This window comes from Molothrus aeneus, chromosome 9, assembly GCF_037042795.1.
Source record: "Molothrus aeneus isolate 106 chromosome 9, BPBGC_Maene_1.0, whole genome shotgun sequence".
Lineage (NCBI taxonomy): Eukaryota > Metazoa > Chordata > Aves > Passeriformes > Icteridae > Molothrus > Molothrus aeneus.
This window is the reverse complement of record NC_089654.1, coordinates 20,822,718-20,839,427: the sequence shown is the minus strand read 5'-3', so window position 1 is coordinate 20,839,427 and position 16,710 is coordinate 20,822,718. Positions and strand designations below refer to the sequence as shown.

General features: G+C 37.0%; 1 protein-coding gene across 10 annotated transcripts in view; it reads right to left on the bottom strand.

Annotated features, from left to right (window-relative positions):
* Positions 1 to 16,710, bottom strand: part of NTNG1 (netrin G1) — a 148,694-nt gene that overhangs the window by 24,204 nt on the left and 107,780 nt on the right. For 3 of the 10 annotated variants that reach the window (XM_066555775.1, XM_066555776.1, XM_066555777.1), the window contains exons 6-7: positions 6,995 to 7,162; positions 1,489 to 1,626 (exon numbers count right to left, since the gene is read on the bottom strand). The exons of 1 other annotated variant lie outside the window; for it this stretch is intronic. In XM_066555775.1, coding sequence (XP_066411872.1) covers positions 1,489 to 1,626; positions 6,995 to 7,162 — 306 coding nt within the window. Of the gene's footprint in view, positions 1 to 1,488; positions 1,627 to 6,994; positions 7,163 to 12,189; positions 12,250 to 14,167; positions 14,234 to 16,710 lie in introns of all 10 variants that reach the window. 6 more of the 10 variants (XM_066555785.1, XM_066555778.1, XM_066555781.1 and 3 more) reach the window with 6 other exon arrangements.

The window sequence follows — 16,710 nt, the reverse complement described above, 5'->3', positions numbered from 1 at the left end:
GCAAGGCAGAGGGAGACCTCTTATTTCTGAGTGTGTTATTTGGGAGGTAACTAGGATCTGATTTGGTGAAGAATTAGTAATAGAGAACTTAGAAACTTGAAACATTACTTCACCTGCTTTCTGCTGCAATTCCAACTGCCCAATAATTTTGTGAATCATAACTCAAGTAGAAGCAACTGGAAAATGAGAACACAGTCAACAACCACGTGTGAAAAATATGGTTTAAATGCCCTGCTAAATACAGGAACTTGCTGGTAGAAGCTGAGGAAGTCCAGTTTTTCTCAGGTTGCACTGAACAGTGTTGCCCATGCAAGCTCCTTTTCTTTTCATATACTATCTTTAATGCTATTTGGTTAATTATCACAATATTACCTGAAATTATTTATTGGTTTTCTTTCCAGATATAATTTGTTGAGTTATCACAAGTCCAGCTTTTCTGCTTCAGAGGTACTCATCACTTGGAGAGGCAGTGGTAATCTCTACCATTATTGTCTTTTTTAAAAAAAATTATTATATAAGATTTGTGTTTGGTTTTGAGTATTTAGAGCACTTGTATGACTGTTAACCAATTTATAGTACTCGTCTAATTGGTGTCAGTAATTACATTTTCTTGGGTTTCTCACTGTTGAGAATCCAAAGCAAGCTCTTGTAGAAATCTGTCTTTAATGTGTGTGTGGTTAAGAAGGCAGAGAGGCAGTGAGAGAAGGTGAAAGAAAAATGTCAGAGGACCCTCCAGAGTTTCTGGAAGTAGATGATCAAAACTGTTAAAAGAATAAGTCTTAAGAATTTACTACGAACAAAATTTGCAGTAAAAGTCTAATCCTGTATGTACTGAAGTGATATTTCTACTCACTTGTTTACAAGACCCGTTAACCAGAAGAGAAGCAAAATATATAAATAAGTATTGAAACAACATGTGTTTCTAGCACCATTTAAGGAAAATTTCAGCTCTTATTTTTAAGGGTATTAAGTATACTTCCATTTTTTTCCAACCATTAGCTTTCATCTAGTTTTCACTAATTATTACAGGTACCAAGCCAATGTTTTGCAGTTATTGTCCAGGGATAGTTTAAAGGTATGAAAGCATAATTAACTTAGTCAAGAAGCTGAAGTTTAGGACAGAAAAAAGTGAACATGCAGAGAAATCACCTTCTTTCTTTTAGTAGGAATTCTGAATTTGGAAGTAATATGCTGATGTTTTAGTATACAAAACTTACTTCACAGTTGCCAACACATGTGTATTTACCTATGCCAGTGGGAGCTCCTCCGGGTATTAGTGGGAGAGAGGGAGGACACTGCAAGTGCATTGAATTAACTGGGTGGCACAGTCAGTGCCCTCAGCTGGGAGTCTCCCAAGGTTCAGGCATTATGGCACTGGTACAGCCCAGAGCTTTCACTCGTTCTCTGCTCCCAGGAATTGGCACATGACAGCACACGGACGAGAGGCAGCGCAGCTGCAGGAGAGGGGCGACTCTCAGAGTTACTTACGTTGGCAGCCCAAGCTGTGCCAGATATATCCCGGCAGACATTTATCACATTTAGGCCCTGATGTTCCCTCCTTACACTCACAAAATCCTCTGTCATTACAGCGATCATGGACTGAACCAAAAGGGTTACAATAACAGTCTGCAGAAACAAGACAACACATACACACTGGATTCAGGTCTACATGTGGAGATAATTCATTCAATACCAATAAAGGGTGCATTTCCAGTGCTAAAGGTAAAGGAAGACTGTCTATTTAGAACATCTAGTGTAGTGAATATAATTACGACATGTCCATTTATTTGTTTGCATGTGTCATTTCAGGAAGAGACGTTTTATGGTGCAAAGAGAAAAAGTAGACAGAAAAGATATAAAGGCAGAAGATACCACGGTCTTGAGGGTAAGTGATTGTAACAGATTCTCTTTGGCAAGAATATTTTTGACAATTTAATGAACATTAGAAAAGCTTTGTATAGTATGGATATATCCATGTGCCATCAGGGTGAAATGTTTTGCTTTATTAAAATAGGCTTATCTGTATTACTCAATATTTTCAAAAGTGCTAGATGTCTTTACAGGGCTATATAAATGCACTTAACTTATTTCCAAGATAGTCTTCCTTTATAAGTTTGAGCAGTATAATAATTTAAGTGAATATTTGCCATTAAATTGATGAGATTGATTTATCAGTGACATTAATAAACCTTTTGCGTATTCTGCAATGAAAAGCTTGAGGTGAGCACTAATGTAATGTAAGAACAGGCTTTATGCAGCCATTTTAATTTCTCTCACCTCCCAGTGTGCAGATGGAAAATGCAGTGAGGCTCATTCCCCGCTGTATATTTTTCACATGTGTTCAGCTAATTAAAGAATAAGTAGGGTAACACATTTCCTCCCACAACACTTGCTGTGTTGTTCATTCACAGCCCTTTTCTTTAATGCGATTACAATATCTGTGTTCAGCTTTCAGCCAGCTGAACAAAGGCAAGGAGCTCACAGAGCTCATTTTTGGCATTCCTGTTCTTCACCTTGGTTATTCAGATTTTGTTTTCAAATGAAAGGTTATCTCATTTTTATGTAGACCCATGTAGACCCAGAGTAACTTCACTGTTAACTGAGACCACAGACTCCTTTTGGAAGCATCTGATCTCTGCTTCTTGCTGATTTGGGGCAACCTGCTGGGAGTCTGGATTTATATGTTTGTGAATCAGTGCTGCTGCTTTGATGACTACATCTGGCAATTGTTCCCTAGCATTAGGTTAAACCTCAGTGGTACTATAAATGAAAAAATAGACTTGAACTGGGAAGTTACGTATGTATACATCTCCAATGAAAAAAACTAACAGGAAAAAAAATTACCAGAAAGACATCTGTCATCTGTTGTCTCACTGTTTATTAACTATAAATTACAGATGGCACTTTGAACATTTGGGATGCTGAAGAAGAGTAGTTACCTTTGGCAAAAGGGTTCCACAATAATAATAGAGTCAATTAGCTGGCAACATTCATTAATGAAGCAGAAAAATGACATGCCAAAAATAATGTGCAACGCTGAGTATTACAGCAAAGTGAGTGCCATTTGAAAAGCTGGGAATTCTAATGTTAATCAGATGTATCAAATGTTCATGTAAACAGGCACAGACTTGAGATACATTCTGAATGCAGGAAGTGAAATTTGCTTCAAGAGTGCTTACAGAAAACCTTGCAAGACAAAAGCTTGGAATTACATTAAAAATAGAGGGCCCAATTCTTGTTTAAAATAGCTTTGTTAGATATAATGAAGTTACAGTGCTTTAAACAAGTATTTGTGAAAGAAATAGCCTGTGATTCTGGATGTTATATTTTCCAGAGAACAAGACCCTGAACCCGTGAAACCTTTCCTACTGAACTCAATCATAAACGTGTAGGAAGTGCCAGGCCCATATCATGCTATTGAAGGGAAAGTAAATAGTAGAAATGAAGTTTTAAGCCAGGCCATTTTGCAAAATTAGTAGATTCAATCAGAAACCCAACAGACTAATTCTAGCTTCCATCTTTCCCAATTGATACCACAGTAATATAACCTACAGAACATTCAGGGTCATTGTCCAACACAGTATCACAGTTTGTGCAACACTTCCCAAGGCCTGCCAAATACTTAAGACATTGCAAATCTCAAAGGTCACAATTTCAGTGTGCCACAGGGAGGCAGCGAGTATCTCCAATGCCCTTACAACAACAGGGCACTAAGTAACACTAAACTAATATTCCCAGATCACCGTAATAAGCAAACCACACACAGGAAAAACTCCTGCAGATCTGAACTGAGAAAGAATTTTCATCCTAAACTTCATCTGGCAACTATTTGAAAGGATAGGAAGATAACAGAAATGGCAACCTGTTCACTGGGGTTCACTCTATCAATGTGATGCTTCAAACAAAACACAATGAGCATAAATAACAAAGGAGGTGGGGAAATGGGCTGTTTGCTGCTCTATTAGTCTGGGCTGACAGTGGCTCCAGGACAACCCCCAGGGTTAACTTCACGTGTCATTAGGTGTTAACTGAAGCTTAAGCCTGATTGACTGCAAGGGTGGCTCTGTTAAAAGTGTGACAGCAATCACCAGTTGAGTATTTATGCTGTGAGGCAAAGGCCATGTTTTATTACTCTGGGTCTACCTGGTGGTTTCCATGCTATCCTTGCTTGCCAGTGTGTGCATTCACTGAAAGTCACTCGGGCTTTATCAAGAAATAAAAAACTTCAAGCTGTTAAATTATTTTTCACACCAAATGAATAATTTTAAACTTCAGAATACCTTGATTTATTCTGAAACTGCAGTTGCCCATATGAGGTAATTTTGCAGTTAATGTACAAATCCACAATTTTTTGATGTTTCATTTTAGGAAATAAAATCTATTTTGCTGCTAAAGAAATTAAGGGCATCAAGAGTTTAGATTTAAGCCCACTGTATAATACATTGCATTTGGCTCACTGGTAAAAAAACGTTCTCAGGATTTGAATTCTTTATTCTTAAAAATTAAGCATTTTACATTTTCTCCATTGATTTAGCATCAGCTAAAATTTACAGATTTGTTATCCATGTACTTACCATATGTATTTCAGCAAACTGTGAAGCAGTTTTGATAAATCAGAGCCAAAGCCCTATTAGCTGCCATTAAACTAGCTCATCCAAACATTTGTTACCTTTCTACATACATGGCTGAAGAGGAAAGAATTAGCCTGAAAAAATGACTTTCATACGGGAATGAGACTTGCACATATCACTGCAAATCTGCTTATTAAAATGTTCATGCCAACATTTCATCGTAGTTAAACCACAGAACACTGCTTTTAAACTCAGAGAAAAGAGAAATGAGCGTTTCCAATAGAGCAAGACTGTGCTTGACCTAGAAGGGTGGTGAATCCATCAACTCTCTCACAGGTGAAAATACTCCATGTTTTGCCCAATTAAATCTTAGGAGCCCCAGATCAAGACAGCACTTTAAGAACAAACTTCTCTGTTTTCAGAAAAGTGCTTAGGTGTCTGTTCATTTCAGTGACTTTACACAAGAAGTAGGAAAGACCTCTTAAGTTGGCAAATCAGCTAGGACACATACATTAGAAACATACATTTTGTATGGTAACTGTGATCTGGAAAACTGTCTTAGTCCAGCAAGAATGATTTATTTCAAATTAATTACCTAATGTATAGAAAACCAAGGTTTGATTCTATAGTTATTTCACATAGTGCAATTCTCATGGGAGTCCAAGAGAATTCTGCTTGCATTAAGGTGGAAAGTCAGCAAATGTTTCACATTGCCTATCTGTTTTGCTAAAGAAAAGATTTAAAAAATTTATTTCCTCAGTGTCTTGGCAATTTTAAAATGCACAGTTGTCTTACCATGACATTTTAAATATATCACTTATAAAATAATTTTAAAATTACTTATTTTTGGATTATTGTTTACTAACTTCCTTGTCTTATGTAGCTGCAGCTGCTGTCTTAGCATTTCAGTGTATATGGGAAAACAACATACTGAATGAGCTGATGAAAAATTCCAAACAGACCAATTTAGAGTTGTATTCATTAGGCCTATTTAGGCAGCTGAAATTATACAGCCCTGATGTCATACCAATTATGTCTGTCATCTACATCAAACAAATATGTGGGACAGTAGTTTTTTCCCAAGAACATTTGATTGTGTTAATCTCCTCAGCACAGTCATACAAAATCATGACTTGCCTACTAAAGTTCTTATTAGCTCTGACTAATTACTGGTAAAGGAGATCATGCATTTCCTGAACGCATTGCCAAGCAAAGTTAAAAGAAGGACACATGAAATGCAGTGCATGGATGGATCTGTGTGTTTATCATAAGATAAAAATGTAAATCTGTCAAGTTACAAACTCAAATAATAGCAACTTAAATAGTTTCTGGCTTGAATCTCAGCAGTGGATTATAAATATAATAAAATATAATTTATTCACCCGTAGTCTATTTTGATTTTACAGTATCTGTTAACTACTCTTTGCTTCCTGGAAGATGAAAAGGAAAAAAACATCACAATGAAAATCCAGAACAGGTCCTACTGGTGCTTATGTCTATAAGAAACATGGTATTATTAAATTCTCCACCTCTGTTTGTTATTAGAACAGTGTTTTTAGTGATTATCTGTTAATTACTGGCCATTGTACAAAGGTTCCTTTATTGACTATGTTCAGGCTTCACCTAAAGTGTCCTAACTTTGTTGTATACTCTCTGTGGTGACATGAGAACAAATGCATATTCTTCTAGGGTGCTAAGATCTTAAATTTTTTCCTAATACGCTTTTCTTATTATGTTCTAACATTTTCTCTAATTCTGCAGTTTGAATATTTATAGCAGATGCTTGTTCTAAAGCACTGTTTTCACCTAGGAATCCCTTTTCTAAATTGACATGGTGTCACACTGATTTGACAAATTCTCTTTCTAACCTCATGGGCATAATTTCAGTTGCTCCTCTAAGTAGCGGGGAGGTGACACTGCATTTACAGCCCTGTGTCTGGGAGCAGAATTAGCTGCAACATGTGAAATTTAGTGAATAAAAGGGATTAACAGAGGTCCCTCCCCATGTCCTCTTGATGCAGCTGGCAGCTTTTGTAGGTATCCAGGCAAGTATTCAAGAATATGTGCAAGTAATTGCAAAAGTCAGATTGGGACCAGGTATTTAAGACTCAACTCTTAATTTTCATGTGTGACCCCAGTGTGGCTCCCTCCTATGTAAGGAGAGCACATCCAGTTTCTCAGGGGTTTCTGGGGAAAGTCTACCCAGGACCCATAGCCAGAGAGGTTTGTCATCATGTACAGATTCAAAATGCCTCCTTGGGGCTACCAAGGCAATAGAAATGAAGTGAGAAGTCTACACAGATTTTCTGATCCATTGAAAAAGCTCATTCTGGCTTCGGTGGCAAGTAAGCAGCAGTGGTCCCTAGCAGCTGCCAGGAGCTGAAAAGGCACAGAAGAAAAGGCGCAGTTATCCCGGGACTGACCTATGCACACATTTTCATCGTCCAGCTCTGCAGAAGCATTTCTGAAGTAGCCCAGCCTGCATAACTCGCAGTGCTGACCTCTAGTGTTGTGCTTACAGCTCACGCAAATGACCGTATTGAGCAGCTCGATGTAACTGCACCGGTTGGAGTGCCCGAAGCATTCACAGTCTTTCAAGGAAGAACAGAAATGTATACAAAGTGTATACAGCAGCAGAGTAATAGCACAATACATGCTTAGTAAAAATGAACCATGAGCAGAAGTATGAATGAATAGCACATACATGTTAATCAATGTAACATGGACAGCAGCAGATGTTTATCTGCAATGGAAGTGGAGCTGGTTTCAGGCAGGTTAGCGTGACCCGACAACCATGGCATGACGTCGGAGGTTGGCTGTTGTTGGCAGACCTGATGGAACTGAAGCATTTGCAGTTGTAAACCTTTCAGGGTTACTGGAGGTTCAGTTTCCGCTGAGAGAAATGCACATATTTTTGCACATTTGAGATGAGTATAAATCAAGACTCGGGAAAAAACCTTCTCATATTAACAATGTTAAATTCAGTGGACAAAATTGTCAAACCTAATTACGATTAAATCCACAACTGTAAGTAAAATAATTTTTTTTTTTTTCTGACAGAAATGGAGACTATTCAAAAATGCTATTGAACTTGGGGTGCTCTAACTGGTAGGCACCTTGAGAACCAGTGTGTTTTATTTTTATGGCCAAACAAGTCTCTAGTTTGACAATTTTGGCCAACACCTCCTAAAACGATTAACAGTGAAGAAAAGGAAGGAAGACAGTTATTGGAGAACTACATCAACTCTACTTTTGAGGTAAGCATTAACTGGTTTTTGTATTCTGAGATGAAAACCAGTTGGGCTAGAAACGATTATGAAAATTCTGAAATGTGTACTGACTAGAAAGCATGCTTTTTACAGCCATCTGAAATGAAGTTGGCATGACAGCCACTTAAAAAAACCCCTTCATTAAATACAGAATGCTAGTGCCTTTTAGTCTTTAATCACGAGCAATACTCAGCTTTATGCAGAACAAAGAAAAAATCAGAAATGTATCAATAACGTTACAGAAGACACAGCTCTGCTTTGTGTAGAATACTTGTGTAAGCCTGATCGCTCAGCTCTTGGGATTATGAGCCCAGAATGAATGCAGGAAAGGTTACTAGGATGATAAAAGAAGTTGAGTCTATTTAAAAAGTCAAGACTAGGAAAATCTGACTTGTTTAGTCTAGCAAACTGATGATAGAAGGTATCACCTTCTTGCATAAATACAGCAAGGAGCTAAGCCTCCTGCCATCCTAATGGACAATACTGGCACAAGAACAAATGGGTGTTAACTGGCTACTGGGAAATTTCAGCTGGAAATTAGAAGATGGTATCTAGGCTTTAGGGCGGTGAGGTTGTTGGACACTTTCCATTTGTCACAAAACACACTGATGCTTTACAGATGTAGTTTATTAACTGGTAGAATAAATTGCAGTATGTTTCCTGCAATAATGGAGCATTGGATGCAGTGACTTGGAAGAGCTTTGACGTCTTGAAGTTATCTTGTAATTAGATAAAGGTCTAGCAGGGGGTGTAAAATGTTTCTATATATGACAGAGGCCAAGTCCCCTGTGCTGCCTTTCCTCTGGTATGCTCCTGGTTATGCTGGGGCACCTGATCATCCCCCTGACTGGTGGAGTGGGCTTCGCATACAGTATTTGAGTGTGTCTGTATTTTTGTAAAGAAACAACAGTTGCAGAACATGTTTCTGAGTATGCTTTGCACTCCCAATACATGGATATTTCTTTGGCTTTTGTCTGATGTACTGGACTGTAAATAGATTGCACCGTAAATGGATTAAATTTTTTTAGACACTTAGCACAACATATGTTTCAATCTTGAGAGCTGCCTTTCTGCTGCCAGAAAACATTAATCCATTTTACATATATGCATTTAGTTAACATATATTTCTTGTTCTCTTCAATGTTATTCTGCTAAACCGGTGTTTTGTGGTTCATGCTATTCTGGTAATTTTGATGCTGGTAACTGCTGGAGTACAGGAAAACATTTGGTATCAGTCTCAGTATGTTACCACTTGACACAATTAAGTAAGGAGGAAAAAATGTTAGTTTGTTGTCTTTTGCAGCTGGTCACTCTGATCTCAGCCAGCCACCCTGCAGCATTTCTCCCCAAGTATATCCATCTTGCTCAAGTGAAAACTGCCTCTGTGGAACAGATGAGATCTAAAAGTGGAAAATAGCACTAGCAAACAGGAGCAATGGAAAATTGGTATGATTTTGTTTGTGTTTGATTTTTAAAGTAAGAAAGACTGACTAGTGATAAGCAATCTGATCTTTCTGAAGCCAAGATTCAGAAGCAAGGCTGTCAGCCTTTCTGTCTGACAAAGGATCTGTCTTCTGCTAGCAACAGATAATTTGTTTTGGTGAGGTAATACTATATTGGTATGTTGGTCAGACTTGTTGCTAAACATTTTCATATTCCAGATGAATTTAGAGGAAATAATTTGCTTATATACTATAAAGAAAAGCTGACTATGCTACATTATCTTTTGTATTTAAGGCAGCAGAAAGAAAGTGAAAATAGTTCATGAATGAATGACTGCACTACTTCCACTCTGAAACTGCAATACAACTTTCAATTATATTACTACTACACGTAATTAGCCATAGCAACAGCACAAAAACAAAAGCTGCACATTAAGCAATTCACTCTCAACACAGGGCCTGCTCCAAGTTATGATTTGGAGTGAAGAAACCTCTAATAATTACGAAGCACTTGGATGTATGCATGCGCTGTTAAACATAGGCAGGAGGACAGCTCAAGTTCAGAGGGGGGTCATCAATACTTAGGGTAAACAAACAGAGTTTTTAAACTTGGTTGCATTTCTATGGGTATTGCTCTTTTGTAACAACTGTGCTGTGTGAAACCAAATCTTTGTCTCAAAGTTAACTAAGGTACAGGAGTGCTCTAGCAGTCTTGGTCAAATAAGTAAATGCTACATGGTGTAGAAAAAGCCACAGTTAACTCAAAAACAGTCCATGATCTGATCAAACACTAGCAAAGGAAAAAAAAAAGAAATGGCAAGTAATGATTAAATCAATTTTGTGATAGTGTTTGCTTCTCCCCTGCCTCCCCTCCATGTTGTTAGTGCAATAAATTGTTGCTGTTGGCCTGGTCAGTGAATCATTTTTACATCCCTCTGTGCTTACAAAAATAAGCACAGAGGGATGTAAAAAATGTAAAGTCCTCCTATGATTGAAATGGAATTACTTTTTCTACTGGCTACATGAGGTGCTACCCTAAGCCACTCAGACATAGCACACAGAATTACATTCAGCACCGTGCCAGCTGGGAAGCTGTCAGTGTTATATGGCCCTTCCAGCAGATCATGTGGTTCACCTTAACCAGAAAGTATTCTGCTTGTTAGACCTGTCAGAAGCACAGCTTAGGGTCTTTAGGCACACAGCTCTGGCCAGCAGCCTAAAGCACTGTCATGCACTGGCAAAGTCATGCAAACACTGAAGAAGATGGGGGAAAGTCTCAAAATCAGGCTGCACATGGTTTACCAACCATTGTGAAATGACACGAGCTTCTTACAGTGCTAGAAAATGCTGCTTTCAGTTCTGAGTACCACATGTCAGAAAAGACACAGATAAGTTGAATAACAATAAGGAGTGAATGGTTCAGAAACTAAAGATCTCAGAGAAGAGGTAATGACAGCTAGATAGGTTTAATGTGAAGGAAAAAGGGATTGCCATGTTAGATGTGATCATTGTTTTTGGCTGATTCAGGAACTGTCAAATCCCTTACAAACTCACAGAAGCATTGACTCTCTGAGCCTCCCTAACTATTTTCCAGTGCAATGATTTTATTGAAACAATCTTGATTCTGTTGCAGAAAGCATGATAAAATTACCCACTGAAGCAGGCTCATGAAGTTGATAATCTAATTGTTTTGTTTCTATAAATTGAACAATTTCCCCCCATTCTAATGCTATGCACTTACATCTTTGAGATAACATACTATTATTGTAGGGATGAAGTTCAGCTGAAGCTTCAGCTATTACAACCATTAAAACATGAAATGTCATCACATGAAACAATGATAAACACAAGAGGAAGGGTAGCATCATTTCTAAACTAAGGTTGCATGAGACAGCTATTAGTGTCACTTTTTAATTAAAAGCGCAAAGCATATTTCAAGAAAAGTGCATTCACAAATCATTAAATTATATTTTCTTTTTCATTTTCCACTCACTCCGCGCTCCTCCTCCATACACTAAGGCAAACAAAGGAGATTTCATTGTAACCTTAGAAATTACCTACTTCATAACAAACAGTGTGGCTCATTACCATGATCTCATCAAATGGGCCAAACTAAGTTCACACATTTCTTAATAACCCTTTTCCTTGTTCATATGTATTTCATGAATAATGAGATATTCACAATAGCTGCAGAAAGACAAAACATCTTCATACATACTCTTTACAGATAAATTGATGAGGAAAAACAGTGAAAAGATCTCAGGGTTCAGACTGTGAATGACAGATATGCAAATGAAACAGGTTGCCTGTAAGTCAGAAAGAATATTGGCATCCTTTATTATATTCATAAAATTCCATTACTTTTATAGAACACTAGAACATCAGTTCCAAATGTAATGCCTGCACTCCGAATTTGCACACTTACAATAAAATGAAGACATAAGGCACACTTACAATGCATTAAAAGACACAACAATGCATTACATTCCATGGCATTTACAGATACTTCTTGAGGACATGGACAATTGATATTTTATGGATTGTTTGCCCTCAACTAATCTGCTTATGTTTCCTCTTTTACAATTTATGCATATCACTGAGGAAAACAAGACTCTAGTAAACATCTGCTTTCTAGGCAAGGATCTGAATAGTCATATTCAAACATTTATCTCCTTTAAAAATAAATGCCATGTCACTTTATTTGCCACCAACAACTGTCTAAGAAGCATATTTATTTTTCTTTGTATGGCTTATGTTTATGTGACTTAATGCTTCTGTTGTATTCAATGAAGATGCCTCACCAGTAAACTAATGGGTACACTCCACAGATATTCCAGATTCATACAGTGCAATGTTTTCACAACACAGAGCACTATGGGATCACTGTATGAATCCCAGAATTCCTACCTCTCTTGTGGTTTGCAACTTGAACAGAAGAAACAGTTGACATAGCTAATTTGGGAGCAACTGGATAGGTAATAAAATGAACAGCAAATTAGGAAAAGTATCATATAGGAACAAATAAAAATATTAAAATAAACATTTTTATTCTCTAACTTTTGAATTTAACAATGGTTATTTTTTTGTAAAGAAAGGGTAAAGTTTCAGAAAATGAGTTACACATTATCAATTATTGAATTATTTGAGCTGCAACATCCAAGATCAAGACAGGGAATGTAATTCACATCTATGCACTTTGGCAGTTTTGTGTTAAGAGTTTATTTGGCGGTTTCTCCCAATCCATGACAAATGACTATATGATAACCAGAGTGGTCTGAAAAGGGTTTTATTGAATTTGAATGCATATTTATTCTGGCCAATTAGCATACACCTAAACCCCACAATAAAATATTTAGATATAGATGGATTTTATAATCATTCTTTTCATACACTATCCTTAAATGAAATATTTAATCTACAACTATATGTGAAACACTGTAAAAATTTGCTGCAAACACACAAAAGCTGAATAGAAATGCTTTGAAGTTTTTGTGTTTTGTGCTCCCTACCAAAACATCAGAACTAAATTTACTTAAACTCTTATTTTTGGGGAAGAAATACTGAGTAATTCTGTGCTGTTCAAAACATATTTTCCAATGAAGTTAGGTCTTAGATCACACACAGTATAATTAAGCAATGAAATCCATTAGAAATGCTAAGTATCATTTAACTGAGAATGGTTTAATTTAAAATTCTTCTGAATAACGTAGGCTAATCCTTACAGAGAGCAGAGGAAAAGAGATCAGTCTGGGCAGGGCTTTTTGTTTGTTTAAAAAAGACATGCAAAAACTTGGGAAATACAATGAGAGCTAAATCAAATTGGAATGCTAGGTATTACTTTATCAGGGATATTTAGTTTTAAATATATGGTGAATAATCCAAACTAGAGTACATTTCTAATCCTTACATAGAGCACAGATCAATTAGTATTTTCTGTTTTGTTGGGCACATAGAAACTTGCACGTATAGCATGGCAGATTTCACATGCACATGGGGTATGTTTGATTTGGTGATTGTGATCCACAGACTTAATTACAGCCCTTCCCATGTAATTCCCAACAGATTCCCAATACCTCTCATTTGGTGTAGTGGCCATTTTCTAGATTGCCTTTTCATTAATTTTATCCTCCACCTCTGTGTGTTATAGCACAGAAAGGACATCCTTTGAACATGAAAGTAAGCCACAGGCCAGATTTCTGCAGGGACTTTTGGGAGAGGAAAGGGCAGTAAATAAGAACAGAAGGAAATTATTTTTATAATGAGCAATCACTTTGAAATGTGAAGTATAGCTGAATACTTCTTCAACTAGCAAAGAATCTTAGTTTTATTACTCATCTTAAAAGTAATTTTGTTTCTTTCAGTGCTAATCATCACATCACAGTATGAAAGTAATTTTTTGTGTAGCACTCAAATTGTAGAAAACCATAGGTCTTTCCTGCAGAGAACTTGCTTGTATTGTGGGATGGTATGAAAGCTGAGAATGCTTCTCAGCTCACTTGGGAAAACAAAGTGGAAACAAGACATTAAAAACGCGTTTGATGTTGACAGCAACAACCTTTGTTCACTGAAAAATCTCAAAATTTACTCAAAATACAGATTGTGCTATCTAAACAAGTCCAAAATTTTCCTGGGCTTTCAGTGTATCACAACTTTTAGTCTTTATGTCTATTATTCCCATATTTGCAGTAATGTGCACAGTCTGAGTGTTGGAAGACTCCCTTTTCAGGTGAGGTTTGTTTTATAGTTATTTTCTCATAGGATAGCATTACTTAGCACCAGAGAAAAATGAGTTGGAGTATCATTGTTATTACTTTTGCCACCCTGTGGGACTTGTTGAGAGCAATTTCAGTACCTTTAGACCACTAGGAATTTTACAGCATCCTACCTTGGTTTGGTTTAGAAACCTCAAGGGAAGAAATATTCGGCCATATCCTATCAAACTTTGGAGGATCTGCATGCATCAGGAAAAATCAGGTTTTGTTATTTACATCTGTGATATTGTTCTAAACAGGCAAGCATATGGACAAAGACAGAGATTACACACAGCTATTACTGGACTAGTCTAAGTTGCACTAGAACAGAACATGACTCCACAGTGAACAAGAAAACAAGCAATTCATGATTCCCAAAACACCAAATGGACATAAAATACTGTGCATAACAATTTCTCTTCTATGGCTTAAAATATAATTTTTCATGACGAGAAGATATCCTAGGCCAATATATATAGTTTTAACACCAGGAACAAAACAGGAACATATTGTGTTAAATCTGCTCTGCAGAGATAAAACGACAGTATCAGACAAATATGGACTTCTTACCAAAGACACATATCTTACTGTAACATCCTGTTTCAGGGCCTTTTGAGTGAATTACATATCTGTTATCAGAAGAAATATATTTACCAGTAGAGTGGGCCTCTTCTTTGGCTCTCACACTTTTGTGCGTTTCATCTATTTCCTATCATCTGATATGTCTGCTGATATATTTTACAGCTCGATTTTTTTTGTCATAATGTTAAATATCTAAGTTTCTTATAAGTTCTACAAAATGTGTTACATGCATGAAACATTTTGTGTGAGCAGTAGAATTAGCTGTGTCTCTTTAGATCTTCATCTCCTTTGATTAATATGTTCTGGGGCTGGGGAAGTGAGGAATGACAACCCTTAGCAGACTGGTGCTGGGTCTTGGAGCTGAAAGTGAAGGGGATGGGGTTCTGGGGAAGGAAAAAAAACTTGTTCCTCTGTTGCCACCTGCCTAGCTTTGAATATTAGACTTGGACCATGTTTTTATAATATTTTCTGAGTACTGCAGTGGTTGTGTCTTGTCTGAACCAAACAGAATTCTTCTTAAGGGTCTCATCAGCCTTTGTCCCTAAAGTCCTCCACACAAAGAACAATGAAAGGAAAGGATGGGGACCTGCACTGTGCCATTTGCTGTTAGGCAGTCTTCTGCAATTGAATGGGTCAAGTTGTAATTTAATCACATAATTACATCAGATTCTTGCATTTTTGTGCTTTTTCCTTATCAATCCAGAAAACAGAAGAAAGAAAAATGGAACCAGTTTGGTAGATTCTCAAAGAGTCTACATATTGACTGACATTAACCTGCCTCTACAGGTCAGATCCACCAATTCCCACACATAGGAAGCGCAAGTGCCCCAGTCAGAGTGGATGACAAGAAGTGTCTCCAAGCTGTCCCTAGTGAGGTGCTGTGGTAACCCTCACCACTCCCCTGACACACTGCTACCAAGCACCTGACAGACCACCTTCCTCCTCATCAGACACTCACTGACAAATTACTTGCACAGTTAATTCCCTGTCAAATTTTGGTCGATTTAGGAACACTTAGACTTAACCTAAACATTTAAAAGTGACTGGACATTAGGCATAACATAAAAATCAGGAGTTAAAAAAGGAAAAGCAATCATTATGGACTATGCTGTCCTGCTGTCTCCTGAGCCTTTTTTTTTCTTTTAGCCATTGTGCAGCATCAGAGTTGTTGCAGAAAACTGGTAACATTTCAGACTGGAGCTTCCAATATCCTACTTGTGTTGTTGAGTACAGTGTGGCACACCTGCTATAAAAATTCATATGTATAGTGGTCTTCAACTGAAAAGGCCTAGGTATTATCAAAGGTAAAATTAATGGTGTCAAAGAACTTTGTAATGCCTTAGGACTAACCCTCTGGAATTTGTCATTTCATAAACTGTAGGTCCTAGATAGTAAATCAGATACTTTACATAATCAAACTGATATAATCAGTAATATTTACTATATAATTTATCCTGATCATGATTTTTCTAAATAATATCATTCCTTGTAATGCAGAAAAAATTATATTTACTATTTTTTAGAAATTCTATAAATGCTATAGATCTGTGCTTGTTTCAGCAAACTTACTTAAAATGGAGGTTGTGACTTACTGCAAAATAATTAAAAATTCCCTGACCCTCTAAATTAGGTAACACTGAACTGAGTTTCTTAATGGGCACCCAAAACAATAAAGTTGGAGTTTACGGTGCCTGGAGATTACCAATTAAGTATTATTACTAGTGATTATTACTGGTTATTACTGATAATTATAAACATATTAGAAGGGACTTCTGGAGGTCATTTATTTCCACAGTTTGCTCATGGCAGGGTCAACTTTAAAGTTAGATGAGGTTGTTGAGGGTCATATCCAGCTGAAACCAGCTGCTGCTTGGTAATGTGGTTAATGCTCCTTAGGTTAATGCTTCTGTCAATGTGCTTTTTTCAATCTTTGGTTAAGAGGAAATCTTCTACTCATATCCTTTATTCATGGCCTGTATTTCTATCAAGATTACAGGCTTCTTCATAAAGGTCTCTCTTTGTATCTTTGAATGGTTTTTTAAAGGCAATGACTTAAAATGCTTTATCTGAAAAGGTAGGTGACAAGTCCAAGTCC